Here is a 16,531-nt window from a genome sequence, read left to right as displayed (position 1 = left end):
TATTAAAATAATTTTACACAAATGGTTTTTGTGTGACCCTCTGTTGTTTAAATTATTCCGATTCGTCAAAAAACATGGCTGCCAGGGGGCGTGGTCATTTTTCCTCTCTGAATGAATAATAGCTAGAGCCTTGATATTTGGCATGTGATATCAGATTTGTAATGTCTACCATAATTTTTCAAATTATTGCCCTAGGTTCAAAAGTGTGTGTGACATGTATATAATATAGACTTACGTAGAAAAAAACTAACTCTGTACTTATAAAAACAAACTTGAAGACTTGAACACAGGTGAGCGCTTTAGGGTCAATGACCCTCTTGTTAAACTTTTGAAACTTTAAATTACTGTCTTCACAACAGGAAACAATTCAGTACAGACTGGGTCGGTACAGATAGGCAGTAATGTGGTTCAGGGTTTGCAGGTTGTGAATCCAGTGCAAGGTATAAGTAATATGGTACAGACTTTACAGGGACAAGTTATGGTTCAGGCAGGACAAGCTGTCGGATCAACACCACAAAATCAGGTATATACAGCACTGTGGCTCAGTAACCCTGCTAAAGTTTTAGAATGGACTTGTTCATATTCAGTTTGGATAGTACAGTTGACTGTATAAAGGGGTGCTTAATAAAAAGATACTGACTGAATAGCTAACATTGTGTAGGTCTTGATCAGACTGCATGGATGTGCAGGCTGATCATGATGATCAACACTGATTGCAAAGACAGAATCAGTCTTGTCCTGCAAAAAATAAAGGCAAAAAGTCTCTATTAGTAAGTATTAAAGACTTGTGCTTGAAATTTCCAGGAAAGATTCTTGGAACTTTGTTAAACTTTTGTCTTAAAGCTTTTATTTTATTTAAAAATCTCAAGTAAATTATCAAATGGTTGAATGGAAAATGAGAGGAATAAGTATTTTTGGTGAAGACCGAATATTATTATTCTCCCCCGACGAAAGTCGGAGGGATATAGTTTTGGCGTTGTCCGTCCGAGCTCACATTTGCATACTTAGGTGGCTAGGTAACTGTACTTTTTCTTTGATGTCATTCATTCCGTAAGGCTTGTATGTGGCTATTTTTCTTTTAGGTGGCTAAAAGAACAATAGAGAGAACAAAAGATTAGCCACACAAGTATCCATATGTAGGAACGTCCGTCCGTCCATCCGGAGCCATATCTAGGAAATGGTTGGGAATATTTATATAAAACTTCATAGATTGCCCTTGTAACACCAGAGTTATGGCCTTGGAAGTTTCTAGTGTTAACTATATAGGGTACTATAAATATGGCAATTTCTGCATCAGAACTTTTGATATATTTGACCTAGAACTATGAAACTAAAACAGACTTTAGATCACCATAATGTGGTTGTGTACACACAATTTCGTTCAGATTTATTTTGTAAATTAAGAGTTATTGCCCTTTAATTGTATAAAAATCCACATATTTGAACATAACAAACTTTCCATTTGGTAGAATTTCATTAAATTTCTTTCATTCTTTTCCATGAACATTTATTGTAAACATGTGAAGTTGTGTACCCACACCTGGTCACCTCCTTACCTTGATCACACCCCTCCCGACCCTGCCACCCACCAAAAAAAAATAAATTATTCCTTATTTTAGATTTTTTTCATATACATGTTCACCACTATGAGGTTATGGGGTCCATCAAGTTTCAGTCAGATTGCCCAAGTAACACCAGAATATGGCAATTTCTGCATCATAACTTTTGATATATTTGACCCAGAACTATGAAACTTAAACAGAATTTAGAGCACTATAATGTGGTTGTGTGCACACAATTTCATACGGATTTCTTTTGTAACTACAGAGTTATTGCCCTTTAATTGTCTAAAAATCCACATACTTACCATTTGGCAGAATTTCATTAAATTTCTTTCATTTCTTTTCCCTGAACATTTATTATTAACATGTGAAGTTGTTCACCCACACCTGGTCACCCACTTGCCTTGGTCACATCCCCTCCCCCTCCCAACCCCTCTTCCCCCCTAAAAAAATTATTTTTTTCATGCCTTATTTAGATTTGTTTCAAACCTTCCATGAATATTTATCAACATGGAAGTTGTACCATTCCCCCACCTCGCATTTCAATTAACTGCATTTAATTTTAATACCTAAGCTTATTACAGTAAGCATATGCCATTCAAAATAAATTCTTCAGTCAGGATCAAAGTATCATACATTTATTATGTACTCTTTAATTAAACATTTGTTTTCTGTTAAATTGATTTTGACTAATGAAATTATTTGCTTCTTATTAACATCCTTAACTTTTTGCCGGATATATTTTTAGCTCACCTGAGCAATGCTCAGGTGAGTTTTTCTGATCGCTCGATGTCCGGCGTCCGTCGTCCGTCGTCTGTCGTTCGTCGTCTGTCAACATTTAGCTTGTGTATGCGATAGAGGCTGTTTTTTTCAATTAATCTTCATGAATATTGGTCAGAATGATAACCTTGATGAAATCTAGGCCAAGTTCGAAAATGGGTCATCTCGGGTCAAAAACTAGGTCACTAGGTCAAATCAAAGAAAAACCTTGTGTATGCGATAGAGGCTGTATTTTTCATTTAATCTTCATGAATATTGGTCAGAATGATAACTTTGATGAAATCTAGGCCGAGTTCGAAAATGGGTCATCTCGGGTCAAAAACTAGGTCACTAGGTCAAATCAAAGAAAAACCTTGTGTATGCGATAGAGGCGGTATTTTTCAATTAATCTTCATGAATATTGGTCAGAATGATAACCTTGATGAAATCTAAGCCGAGTTTGAAAATGGGTCATCTCGGATCAAAAACTAGGTCACTAGGTCATATCACCTAAAAACCTTGTGTATGCCATAGAGGCTGTATTTTTCAATTGATCTTCATGAATTTTGGTCAGAATGATTACCTTGATGAAATTTAGACCAAGTTCGAAAATAGGTCATCTTGGGTCAAAAACTAGGTCACTAGGTCAAATCAAAGAAAAACCTTGTGTATGCGATAGAGACTGTATTTTTCCAATTGATCTTCATGAATTTTGGTCAGAATGATTGCCTTGATGAAATCTAGGCCGAGTTCGAAAATGGGTCATCTCGGGTCAAAAACTAGGTCACTAGGTCAAATCAAAGAAAAACCTTGTGTATGTGATAGAGGCGGTATTTTTCAATTGATCTTCATGAATTTTGGTCAGAATGATATCCTTGATGAAATCTAGGCCGAGTTCTAAAATGGGTCATCTGGGGTCAAAAACTAGGTCACTAGGTCATATCACCTAAAAACCTTGTGTATGCCATAGAGGCTGTATTTTTCAATTGATCTTCATGAATTTTGGTCAGAATGATTACCTTGATGAAATTTAGACCAAGTTCGAAAATAGGTCATCTTGGGTCAAAAACTAGGTCACTAGGTCAAATCGAAGAAAAACATTGTGTATGCAATAGAGGATGTATTTTTCAATTGATCTGTATGAAATTTGGTCAGAATGATTGTCTTGATGAAATCTAGGTTGATTTTGAATATGGGTTATCTGAGGTCAAAAACTAGGTCACTAGGTCAAATTAAAGAAAAATATTGTGTATGCGATAGAGACTTTTTTTTTCCATTGATTTTTATGAAATTTGGTCAGGTTGATTGCCTTAATGAAATCTAGGTCGAATTTGAATATGGGTCATCTGAGGTCAAAAACTAGGTCACTTGGTCAAATCAAAGAAAAAACTTCTGTATGTGATAGAGGCTGTATTTTTCAGTTGATCTTCATGAATTTTGGTCAGAATGATTGCCTTGATAAAATCTAGGTCGAGTTTGAACATGGGTCATCTAGGGTCAAAAACTAGGTCATATCTAAGAAAATGCTTGTTTTATCGCAAGAGACCAATTTTTTGGTCCAATCTTAATGAAAATTGGTCAGAATATTTGTTTCCTTGAAATCACTAGGTCGTACATGTTTTACACTGTTATGGAGTGTTTCTTAGGTGAGCGACCTAGGGCCATCTTGGCCCTCTTGTTTTGCCATTCCTCACCACAAACCCTTTCGTGGGGGATACCAATTCATCGAATTGCTTGCTTTACTATGTGTTAGGTTTTAATTGTGAGCAAGGGCAGCTGAAGTACTACCTTAATTACTGAACATATTATACAAGGTTGATCATGTAGAACAAATTAATATACATGGTATATTTAATTAACTGATACATCCAATCATCACTATGTGTGACATTTGCATTTTCTGTAAGGATGGGGTTTGGTGTTTGGTGGGTAGATGAGGGGATGGGAAGGGGTTAGAGTTGGAGCAACCCAGTGTAAGTCGTAAGGTTGTGCTGGTAGAGAAAGAACCCAGATGCCCCTCCGTGCATTGTTTCAGGCATGGACGAGCACCTACTTCCTCACATGATGATATGAAACAAGATTGATGAGGACATTTGAATAGTTTACCAAACAGTACTATATGGTTACACTTATGTTTAATCATGATGCTTCAGTGCTATTTCTTTTTTTCCAAGGGGCCTCAGTGGTCTGGTGGTCAAGGTTGCCGACTTCAAATCACTTGCCCCTTATCGATGTGGGTTCAAGCCTCACTTGGGTCAATAAATTCTTTATGTTACGGAAGGTCAGTGGTTCTATCCGGGTCCCCGCTCGTGATGCTCGGGTGCCCGCCGGTGGTCGATAGATGACTCCTTTTGTTTTTAGGGTCAGTAGGTCAAATGTGAAGGTTACAGGGACCATGAGACTGAAAGTGGTTTCTGATCGATAACTGAAAAAAAAATTAATCTTTGGATGATTGTCTATGATCAGTAGATGTCTGATGGACTTTATTATTTTGAGGGTGAAAAATCAAGGTCCCAGTTACCTTGAGACTGAAAACAATAATTGAAGAATGCTGTGGCACATGAACCTCCTACTTAGCTGGCAGATGACTCCTATCAGTTTTGAGATTGGTGATCATGGTGACTTTGACCTGAAAATTGGTTTCCATCTATAACTGAAGAACACTAGTGTTTGTGTGTCAAAGCCTGTCTGTCTGTCTGTGGACCATGGGTTTCCTATTGATAACTAAAGAATGCTTTTGCCTACAGGCATCAAACTTTTTTAGGAGTGATTGCTTGTGATCAGTAGGTGACCCCCTCTGTTTATGGGGTCAGTAGGTCAAAGGTGAATCACAAGGACCTTAAAATTGAAAACTGTCTCTGATCGAAAACTGGAAAATGCTTTGGCCTACTTAGTGTTGATAGATAATCCCTATTGTTTTTGGGTCAGTTGGTCAAAGGACAAAGGTCATAATGATCATGAAAGGCCATGCATGTTTTACGAATATATCTTGTTTTTCCTTCCATTCAGATTAACAAAGAAACTGCTACACATAATACAAAACCAAACCAGGACAATGGCATGTCGGAGATGTTTGCGCTGGCAGATTCTTTATCTAAGAAAAGGTCAGTAAGTCCTGCAGAACAGTATAAATGTGGAGATTGCAACATCACCTATACAACACAAGATGATCTCAACAATCACAGAATTTCAAAGCTACATTTCAAAGCAGCTGTAAGTGTGTGGTTACGTAGTGTTTATTGCCAGTGTGTTAGGGGGATGTCCCATTTTTCAAAAGGGGGTTGTTTGTTAATGTCCTCAATTTTATTTTACCTTTTAAGCTCACCTGTACACAATGTGCTCAATTGAGCTGTTGTGATCACCCTGTGACCATCACAGTCCAGGTGCATCAACACTAAAAGTCACTGTTCTGGTCCAGTATTGGTGAAACTTGTTCAAAATGTTTCCCTCAATAAAGTCTGTGATACTAAAGAAATGTTCATTTCTGTGACCAAGTTTGTTTGATTGTTGAAAACAGGGGCACCAGAGGGGGTATTCTTTTTATGCCTCTGCCATAAAATTGGGGGAGAAGGGGTGCATATAGTGTTACCCCTGTCTGTGTGTGTGTCTGTGTCTTTGTTTGTTTGCTTTTGTGTGTGTTCGGGAAAGGGTGGTGTTTGTTTACAGGCCATAACTTTGACATGCACGGTCTGATTTCAGAATAATACAGTTGGTCGGTATGTCGGTCGGTCCATAGACCAATAGGTTTCCGGATGATAACTGAAGAACACTTGGGCCTCTGATCATGAAAGTTGATAGGGAGGTTAGTCATGACCAGCAGATGACCTTTATTGATTTTGTAAGTTGCCCAAAGGTCAAGGTCACAGTGACCCAGAACATTGAAATGGTTTCCAGATGATAACTCAAGAACCCTTTGACCTAGGATCATGAAAGTTGATAGGGAGGTTGATCATGACCAGTAGATGACCCTTATAGATTTTGAGGTCAGTTGCCTTAAGGTTAAGGTCACATTGACCTGGAACAGTAAACAGTTTCCGGATGATAAATCAAGAACACTTGGGCATAGAATCATGAAAATTGATAGGGAGGTTGATCAAGACCAGTAGATGACCCCTTTTGCTTTTGAGGTCAGTAGGTCAAAGGCCAAGGTAAATCATTAGTCCTCCACCTCTGATTCATGTGGGGAAGTTGGCAGTTACTTACGGGGAACAGGTTTGTACTGGTACAGAATCAAGGAACATTAGTTAGGTTAATTGCCCGCTGTTACATGACTGAAATACTGTTGAAAAACGGCGTTAAACCCAAAACAAGCAAACAAAACACTGATCCGAACAGTTAAACTTCCTGGACAATAATTTGAGAATGCTTGGGCCTAGGATCACAAAAATTAGTAAAATTGATCATGGTTAGTAGGCCAGAGGGCAAGGTCACACTGACACAGAACAGTTTAGCAGTTTATGGATGATAACTCAAGAGTGCATGGGCGGGCCTAGGATCATGAAAGTTGACAGGGAGGTTGGGCATGACCAGCAGATGACCCCTATTGATTTAGAGGTCAAAGGTCACGGTCACATTGACCTAGAACAACAGAACTTTTTACAGTGACCAGATAATTACTGTTGCTAGTGCAATTACTGAATGCATCAAAGAGAGGTTTTTGTGTTCTACGAGCTCTTGTATTATACAATTGTTTCGCTTCGAGTGCGGGAGGTCGTGGGTTCGATCCCAGGCCGCGTCATACCAAAGACGTAAAAAATGGTACTAGCAGGTTCCTCGCTTGGCGCTCAGCATTAAGGGGATAGTGCTAGGACTGGTCAGCCCGGTGTAAGTATAATGTGACTGGGTGGGGTATCATGCCACTTGTCTACGGTGTGATATTCCAGTGAGGCAGCACTATAAAGTTGGGCATTATGCTCACTGCTACAAGTAGACACCGTCGTTTATATGACTGAAAAAATGTTGAAAAAGACGTTAAACCCGAACACATACACATATAATATACAATTGTTTAGATTAAGGATTGTTTGGGGTTTTTTATGACTCCACCATAAAATGGGGGTTAGGGCATGTAGTGTTATCCCCGTCCGTGTGTGTTTGTGTGTGTGTTCGGGAACGTGTGGTGTTTGTGTCCGAGCCATTACTTTGACATACAAGGTCTGATTTCAAAATAATTTCATAGAGATGATAAGCATGGATAGACAATGTGTCATGCGCAAAACCAGGTCCCTAGGTCTAAGGTCAAGGTCACAGTCTTTGGTTGAACTTAGCCAATTTTCAATACATATATACTGGTAATGTTTTCTTTGTGGCTGGTCCATAACTTTGACATGCATGGTCTGATTTCAAAATAATTTGACTCAAATAAAAAGCATGGATAGACGATGTGTCTTATGTAAAAACCAGGTCCCTAGGTCTAAGGTCAAGGTCAAACTTAGAGGCAAAAGGTCACATACAAGAATGACTTTGTCCGGAGCATTTCTTCACCATGCATGGAGGGATTTTGATGTAAGTTGGTTAATTGTACACCATCATCAGACAGAATGTCATGCGCAAGAACCAGGTCCCTAGTTTAGAATTACTTCACTTTGTTGTTACTGTAAATAGCTTATATTGTAACTTTTTCATTACTGGTCATAGGGAGAATCAAGACCAATTTTCTGTAGTACAACATGCATGTTACATCCAATTTTGAGAAGTATTTTGACCTATCTCTACCTGGTAAGAATTTTTGTGTGGACTTAGAATAACGTCCCTTAGTTGTTACTATAACTTATGCCTGTGACCTTTCTCTTGTTGCGGGGGCATACGTCTTTGTTACACACTTCTAGTTTTGTTATATGCCCGAAGGGATGTTTTATGTTATATTTCTACCTGGTAAGGATTTTTGTGTGGACTTAGAATAACTTCCCTTAGTTGTTACTATAACTTATGCCTGTGACCTTTCTCTTGTTGCGGGGGCATCCGTGTCTGTTACACACTTCCAGTTTTGTTATACGCCCGAAGGGATGTTTAATGTTATACTCCCGCACCCCCCCCCCCCTTTCGTGTCTGCTCAGAAACTCGTGAACCCCTTGAAGGATTTCAAAGAAACTTGACACAAATGTTCACCACTCCGAGATGACGTGTTTTGGATGTCTCGCTTCATGGTCAAGGTCACACACTTAGGGGTCAAAGGTCATATCAGTTTGTTTTGTTTCCGCTCTTTAACTCTTGAACTGCTTGAATGATTTCAAATTTACTTGGCACAAATGTTCACCACACCGAGACGACATGCAGAGCGCATGTTTTGGATGACTCGCTTCAAGGTCAAGGTCACACTTAGGGGTCAAAGGTCATATATGACTTTGCTTTGTGTATGTTGCTATGCATTGCAGTGCTCTTGTTTTTAGCTTGACTTTTCAAAGAAAATGTAGAGCTATTGCACTCGCCTTGGCTTCGGCGTCGCTGTTGGTTAAAGTTTTTGATAAAGTCAGATATCTCTGTTGCTATCAAAGCTATTGACTTGAAACTTAAAACAGCTATTTACTATCAAAGTCTACACCAGGAGAAACAATCCCCATAACTCTGATTGAATTTTGGCAGAATTATGCTCCTTTTTAACATAGAATTTTGGTTACAGTTTTTGATAAAGTCAAATATCTCTGTTACTGTCAAAGCTATTGACTTGAAACTTAAAATACTGATTTATCATCAAAATCTACACCAGAAGAAACAATCCCCACAACTCTGATTGAATTTTGACAGAATTATGCCCCTTTTTAACTTAGAATATTTTGTTAAATTTTTTGATAAAGTCAAATATCTCTGTAACTATCAAAGCTTTTGACTTGAAACTTATCACATTTATTTACCATCAAAGTCTACACCAGAAGAAACAATCCCCATAATTCTGATTTGAATTTTGACAGAATTATGCCCCATTTTAACTTAGAATTTTTTGTTAAAATTTTTGATAAAGTCAAATATCTCTGTTACTATTAAAGCTTTTGACTTGAAACTCATAATATTTATTTACTATCAAAGTCTACACCAGGAGACACGATTCTCTTAACTCTGATTTGAATTTTTACAGAATTATGCCCCTTTTTAACTTAGAATTTTTTTTCTGGCAAAGCTCTAATTCAGAGTCAAGCACTGAGAAAAGTCGAGCGTGCTGTCTTACGGACAGCTCTTGTTATTTGGCAGATCCATATTTTGTTCACTTACAATTCATTTTTTAGCTCGACTATTCGAAGATTCGAAGAATAGTCTAGCTATTCTACTCACCCTGGCGTCGGCGTCGGCGTCACACCTTGGTGTTTTTGCGTGCAAGTACATACAGCTATCATTTAAAGGGATATAGCTTTGAAACTTATTTATTCTTTTTCTAGGTCAATTACCAACCTCACTGGGTCAAGTTCCATAACTCTAACAGCTATTTTGAGCAAATTATGCCCCCTTTTGGACTTAGAAAATCCTGGTTAAAGTTTTACATGCAAGTAACTATCTCCAAAACTAATGCAGATATTGAATTGAAACTTGACATGTGTCTTCGGGGTTATAAAACTAGTTGATAGCACCAAGTCCCATAACTCTGACCTTCATTTTGGTCAAATTATGCCCCTTTTTGGAATTCTGGTTAAAGTTTTGCGTGCAAGTACATACAGCTATTACTAAAAGGCATATAGATTTAAAACTTATTTATTCTTTTTCTTGATCAATTACCTACCTCACTGGGTCAAGTCCCATAACTCTGACATGTATTTTGGCCAAATTATGTTCCCTTTTGGACTTAGAAAATTCTGGTTAAAGTTTTACATGCAAGTTACTATCTCCAAAACTAATGCAGATATTGAATTGAAACTTCACATGTGTCTTCGGGGTTATAAAACTAGTTGATAGCACCAAGTCCCATAACTCTGACCTTTATTTTGGCCAAATTATGCCCCCTTTTTGACTTAGAAAATTCTGGTTAGTTTTGCGTGCAAGTACATACAGCTATTACTAAAAGGCATATAGATTTGAAACTTATTTTTTCTTTTTCTAGATCAATTACCTACCTCACTGGGTCAAGTCCCATAACTCTGACATGTATTTTAGCCAAATTATGCCCCCTTTTGGACTTAGAAAATTCTGGTTAAAGTTTTACATGCAAGTTACTATCCCCAAAACTAATGCAGATATTGAATTGAAACTTAACATGTTTCTTCGGGGTTATAAACTAGTTGATAGCACCAAGTCCCATAACTCTGATTTGTATTTTGGTCAAATTATGTCCACTTTCGAACTTAAAACTCTTTTGATATTTAACATTTTGGGTAATAATTTCCTGCTTCTGTGACAATATTTCGAAATGTCGAGCTTGGCTGTCTTACGGACAGCTCTTGTTTAAATTACTTCTCTTTTATGTTACTATAAATAGCTTATTTTGAAACTGCTTTATTTTTGGTCGTAGGGAAAAGCCGATACCACTTTCCTGTGGTACAACATGGATGGTACTTCCAATTTTTAGGTGTATTTGGACATACCTGTACCTGGTAAAGATTTTTTGGTGGACTTAGAACACCATTATCATACAGAATGTCATGCGCAAGAACTTGGTCCCTAGTTTAGAATTTCTTCTCTTTGTTGTTCCTGTCCTTTGGGCTTCAACAGTCAAGTTCTTTAAATTTTGTTCCCATCCTCTGATGTAACCCTTTGGACGTATATTGCCCCACTTTCCAGAGCTCTTGTTTATTTTGGGTTGTTAACACTGTTTTTCAACAGCATTGTAATTATACAACAGCGGGCAGTTAACCTGGCCAGCGCTCCTTGATTCTCTACCAGTACATTCTTAGCCTGTTTTTGGCAAGTAATTGTTAACTTACGCACATGAATCAGAGATGGAGGACGAATAATGTCAGACACAATGTCATTTATTAAATGGTCACAGAGAACATAAGCCCTGCCCGGGGACCCAATTTGCGACCCTGTGATCCATAAATATGTCTTTCTGTATTGAACTAAGTGGGCAGGCTTAAGTGAAAATATGGATGAAACTGAAGAGCTTTCAGGTTGTTTGCTTACAGCACAAAAAAGTCATGCCCTATGTAAAATTCACCACTCAAACTACTTTGTAACCATCTGTTCTAACAAAGCTGTGGCCAGTGTGAACACAACTCGTTAAAGATGAAAAAGGGACATTTTGTGGATAAAAATATGAATCCTTTCTAATAAGACAGTGTTGTTTTAAATATGTTACAGAGGACTTGCAATAGGTGTTCCCTATCTTTTGAAGACCTCCGAGCATTTACTGAGCACTACAAAATGCATGTTGAAGAATTGTTTGGACGCTTTAGATGTACCTGCGGGCAACAATTTGATGATAAATTTTCCTTGTATCTACATTTTACAAAATGGCATTGTAGAGGGTTTCGCTGCAAACTGTGTAACAAAAGCTACAGTCGCAAACAGACTGTGTTTAATCATATCATTGTAGATCATGGTTACGTGCCAGACAAAAAAGAGGAATACGTAGGAATTTACTATCATTGCAAAGTGTGTGAAAAGCCATTTTTAAATAAGAGAAGTTTAAAAAGTCATCTAATGCAGGAACATTTTGGCGGACATTTGTGCGAAATTTGTGGCTCAGCGTTTGGAAATGCTGTTAACATGGAAATGCATTATTTAAATAAACATCAAAAGCAGTGGGTTTGTAATATTTGTAAAATGGTGTGTAATTGTCCAAGAGATGTAGCGAGTCATATATCTAATGTACACAAGTGTTCGAGAGTAAATATGTATACAGTTTTGAACAAATGTGATGGATGTGATAAACACTTCAGAGCGGGAGATGAAATGGCTTTCTTTCATAGAAAATATGAACATGCAAATAGAACTGTTGTCTACAAAAAAAAGTCATTAGCCTGATGGCTTGGAAGCCAGATAGTGACTTGAGACAATTTTAGAAGAGGAAGAAAAAGGTTGTGTGTACATGTATTTTGTTTAGGAAATAATGTTTAGAAAAACATGATTTTGCTATACATTATTTCGATCAAAATGCTGTTCTTATATTAAAACAGTAGATTTCCTTGGGCTACAAAAAATATTGACATCGCATGTTAACGTGACATCATTTTAGCGTAAGCGTGTTTTAACAGAAACAAGTTTATTTTTTCATCAAATTTTTTTGTATTAGATTGTGTAATAAGAGAAATTTTGTGTGGAATTGTTAATGAAATCTGCTATTATTACATTTTTGTTTGGACCATAATTGAGAATAAGATAAGAAACTTAAGGGAAACTAGGGATGTAGATAAACAGTGAGTGGAAGGGATTTCTTTTGTTTTTGAAGTAAAAGGTCGAAGTTGCTAAGTAGAGATCTGAGAGCTCTTCATTAGAACTTTATTTGCTATAGGAAGAGTTGGGTGTTGGGTGGGTTTTTCAGACCACTGTAGTGGGGAGGGGGAGGATCTCAGCCCCCTGGCATAAAATGAAACCCGTAGGGTGGAGTGCACTGCATGAGAACTATATTTCTGTCTTATCTGTATCCCACTTAATCCCGTTTTGTACAAAATATTCCTGTTAAGTCTGAATTAATGATTCAAAAGGAATAAAACCTGTAAGATGCTATTAACATGACTTTAAAAAAGTACATGTAAAAATAAATAGTATAGTGAGCTCTCCTACTCTCCTTTCTTTATGTTCGCATCAGATTCACTTCACAACTGTTAGTACTAAATAGATTTCATTCAGACTAGAAATATTTTCTTGTTCATCATCATGCATATAATATTACACAAGGGCCATCTCTGCACCAATATTTCATGAATTTTATGTTTTGAGTTTGTTTCTTCATATCTGCGTTATTACTTACTGAATTTGATTTCTGTATCTTCTGACTTTATTGTATAATTTTAATGACTTCTTTTGTTTTGTTTCGGTTACATTATGCTTAAATGTTATATCTGATTTAAGCTTTTGTTTAAAAAAAATGTCATTAAATCCCCATAAAAAATCTCTGTATGTCATACTAAATCTTTTACTAATGATACATTGGCAATTTGTTGGCCTGTCCACATATAAACCGCTATATTACTCAAGGACGTAGTTACAGCTGTTTAGGTGAGCGATGTATGACCTCCATAATGCCATCTTGTGACCTACTTGTGTCACAAGTTCAAAATTATCATGAAGTTATTGAAGAAGGTAGCAGACCTTTTGTAGCTCAGTTTTTAGCTCACCTGAGCACAAAGTGCTCAAAGGTGAGCTTTTGTGATCACCCTGTGCGTCGTTCGTCCGTCACTCGTCAGTCGTCTGTCGTCAACAATTTGACTGTTAACACTCTAGAGGTCATAATTTTGGCCCAATCTTAATGAAACTTGGTCAGAATGTTACCCTTAATAAAATCTTTGACAGCTTCAATATTTGGTCATCTGGGATGAAAAACTAGGTCACCAGGTCAAATCAAAGGAAAAGCTTGTTAACACTCTAGAGGTCACAATTTTGGCCCAATCTTAATGAAACTTGTACAGAATGTTACTCTCAATTAAATCTTGGACGAGTTTGATATTGGATCATCTAGGGTAAAAAACTGGGTCAACAGGTCAAATCAAAGGAAAAGCTTGTTAACACTCTAGAGGTCACAATTTTGACCCAATCTTTATGAAACTCGATCCGAATGTTACCCTTAATAACATCTTGGATGAGTTCCATATTGCATCATCTGGGGTCAAAAACTAGGTCACCAGGTCAAATCAAAGGAAAAGCTTGTTAACACTCTAGAGGTCACAATTTTGGCCCAATCTTAATGAAACTTGATCAGAATATTACCCTCAATAAAATCTTGGATGAGTTTGATATCGGATCATCTGGGGTCAAAAACTAGGTCACCAGGTCAAATCAAAGGAAAAGCTTGTTAACACTGTAGAGGCCACATTTATGACTGTATCTTCATGAAACTTGGTCAGAATGTTGATCTTAGGATCTGTAGATCAAGTTCAAATCTTGGTCAGGTGAGGTCAAAAACTAGGTCACTAAGTCAAATCAAAGGAAAAGCTTGTTAACACTCTAGAGGCCACATTTATGACTGTATCTTCATGAAACATAGTCAGAATGTTAATGGTCAAGTTCGAATCTAGGTCATGTGGTATCAAAAACTAGGTCAACGGGTCAAATCGAAGGAAAAGCTAGTTAACACTGTAGAACCACATTTATGACCATATGTTAATGAAACTTGATGTTAATCTTGATGATCTTTAGGTCAATAGGTCAGGTGAGCGATACAGGGCCTTCATGGCCCTCTTGTTTGAAGAATAGGAGGAGCTATTAGACTCACCTGTGTGTTGTGTGATCATTTGTATCGGCTTCTTGATTTCGTTTAAGTTTTAAGCTCCTCTGATTTTTGAAAAAAATCTATGAGGTATTGTCGTAACTTGATCATCGGTGTAGGCGTCAGTGTTGGTTAAAATTTTTGTTTTTGTTTAGGTACATATTTTCTCAAAAACTGTAAGAGCTACAACTTTGAAACTTTGCACACTTGTTGTTCATCATTAGGTGACACGAAGTCAAGAAACATAGCATCAGTCAGATATGCATTTTGCCAAATTGTGGCCCTTTTTGTGCTTAGAAAATGTGAGTTTCTTGGTTGAAATTTTTGTTTAGATCCACCTTTTCTCAAAAACCTATTAGAGGTACATCTTTGAAACTTTATACACTTGTTCATCATCATTAGATGACTATGTATGCCAAGAACCATAACTCTAATCTACATTTTGTTAGAATTATTTTTGTACTTAGAAATTCTGACCTATAACTCTTTCTTACATACTGTCTGGACAGCACTTGCAACCTAGCGATGGACCTCGTAGGCGGTGCTCTTGTTGTTTGTAAGCTGGTATCTCCGTAACCACTTGTGGAACTGGATTGGAACTTCACAAACTTATTTACTGCAATAAACTGATTTACACTGCACATGTATATAATAACTGTATTTTGCCTTTTTACAAAATTATGCCCCATTTCGACTAAGCAAATTTTAGTTTAGTTTTTTTGTATGGAAGCTAGTATCTCAGGACCCACTAATGGGAATGGATTGAAACTTGATGATTAGACATGCAGTGCACAGGGTTCATAACTCATTCATTTTTACAAAGTTATGTCCCTTTTCGACCTAGTAATTTTTATGCCCCCGAAGGGAGGCATATAGTTTTTGAACCGTCTGTCGGTCCGTCGGTCTGTCAGTCTGTCGGTCTGTCAGTCTGTCCGCAATTTTTGTGTCCGGTCCATATCTTTGTCATCGATGGATGGATTTTCAAATAACTTGGCATGAATGTGTACCACAGTAAGACGACGTGTCGCGCGCAAGACCCAGGTCCGTAGCTCAAAGGTCAAGGTCACACTTAGACTTTAAAGGATAGTGCATTGATGGGCGTGTCCGGTCCATATCTTTGTCATCCATGGATGGATTTTCAAATAACTTGGCATGAATGTGTACCACAGTAAGACGACGTGTCGCGCCAAGACCCAGGTCCGTAGCTCAAAGGTCAAGGTCACACTTAGACTTTAAAGGATAGTGCATTGATGGGCGTGTCCGGTCCATATCTTTGTCATCCATGGATGGATTTTCAAATAACTTGGCATGAATGTGTACCACAGTAAGACGACGTGTCGCCCGCAAGACCCAGGTCCGTAGCTCAAAGGTCAAGGTCACACTTAGACGTTAAAGGATAGTGCATTGATGGGCGTGTCTGGTCCATATCTTTGTCATACATGGATGGATTTTCAAATAACTTGGCATGAATGTTTACCACAGTAAGACGACATGTCGTGCGCAAGACCAGGTCCTAGCTCAAAGGTTCAAGGTCACACTTAGACGTTAAAGGTCATTTTTCATGATAGTGCATTGATGGCGTATCCGGTCCATATCTTTGTCATTCATGCATGGATTTTAAAATAATACGCATGAATGTGTGACACAGTAAGACGACGTGTCGCGCGCAAGACCCAGCTCCGTAGGTCAAAGGTCCTAAACTCTAACATCGGCCATAACTATTCATTCAAAGTGCCATCGGGGGCATGTGTCATCCTATGGAGACAGCTCTTGTTGGTATAGCATTTGTATGTAAGCTGGTATCTCAGTACCCCAACTAATGGGAATGGATTGAAACTTACTTGTACTTACAGATACTTGTCCACAGTCATAAGCTAAGGTTCTTTAACTATGCATTTTTACAAAATTATGCCCCTTTTTC

The 16,531-nt window shown here is 37.7% G+C and overlaps 1 protein-coding gene across 3 annotated transcripts in view; it reads left to right on the top strand.

The window, feature by feature from the left end:
• LOC123555013 (uncharacterized) overlaps positions 1–16,531 on the top strand; it is an 88,256-nt gene that overhangs the window by 24,866 nt on the left and 46,859 nt on the right. The window contains exons 4-6 of one of the 3 annotated variants that reach the window (XM_053547498.1): positions 360–523; positions 5,331–5,534; positions 11,544–16,093. In XM_053547498.1, coding sequence (XP_053403473.1) covers positions 360–523; positions 5,331–5,534; positions 11,544–12,209 — 1,034 coding nt within the window. In that variant the 3' untranslated portion in view covers positions 12,210–16,093. Of the gene's footprint in view, positions 1–359; positions 524–5,330; positions 5,535–11,543; positions 16,094–16,531 lie in introns of those variants that run through there. The other 2 variants (XM_053547497.1, XM_053547499.1) reach the window with 2 other exon arrangements.

This window comes from Mercenaria mercenaria, chromosome 7, assembly GCF_021730395.1.
Source record: "Mercenaria mercenaria strain notata chromosome 7, MADL_Memer_1, whole genome shotgun sequence".
Classification (NCBI taxonomy): Eukaryota; Metazoa; Mollusca; class Bivalvia; order Venerida; family Veneridae; genus Mercenaria; species Mercenaria mercenaria.
The sequence above is the reverse complement of the archived record's forward strand: the minus strand, read 5'-3'. Positions and strand labels throughout refer to the sequence as shown.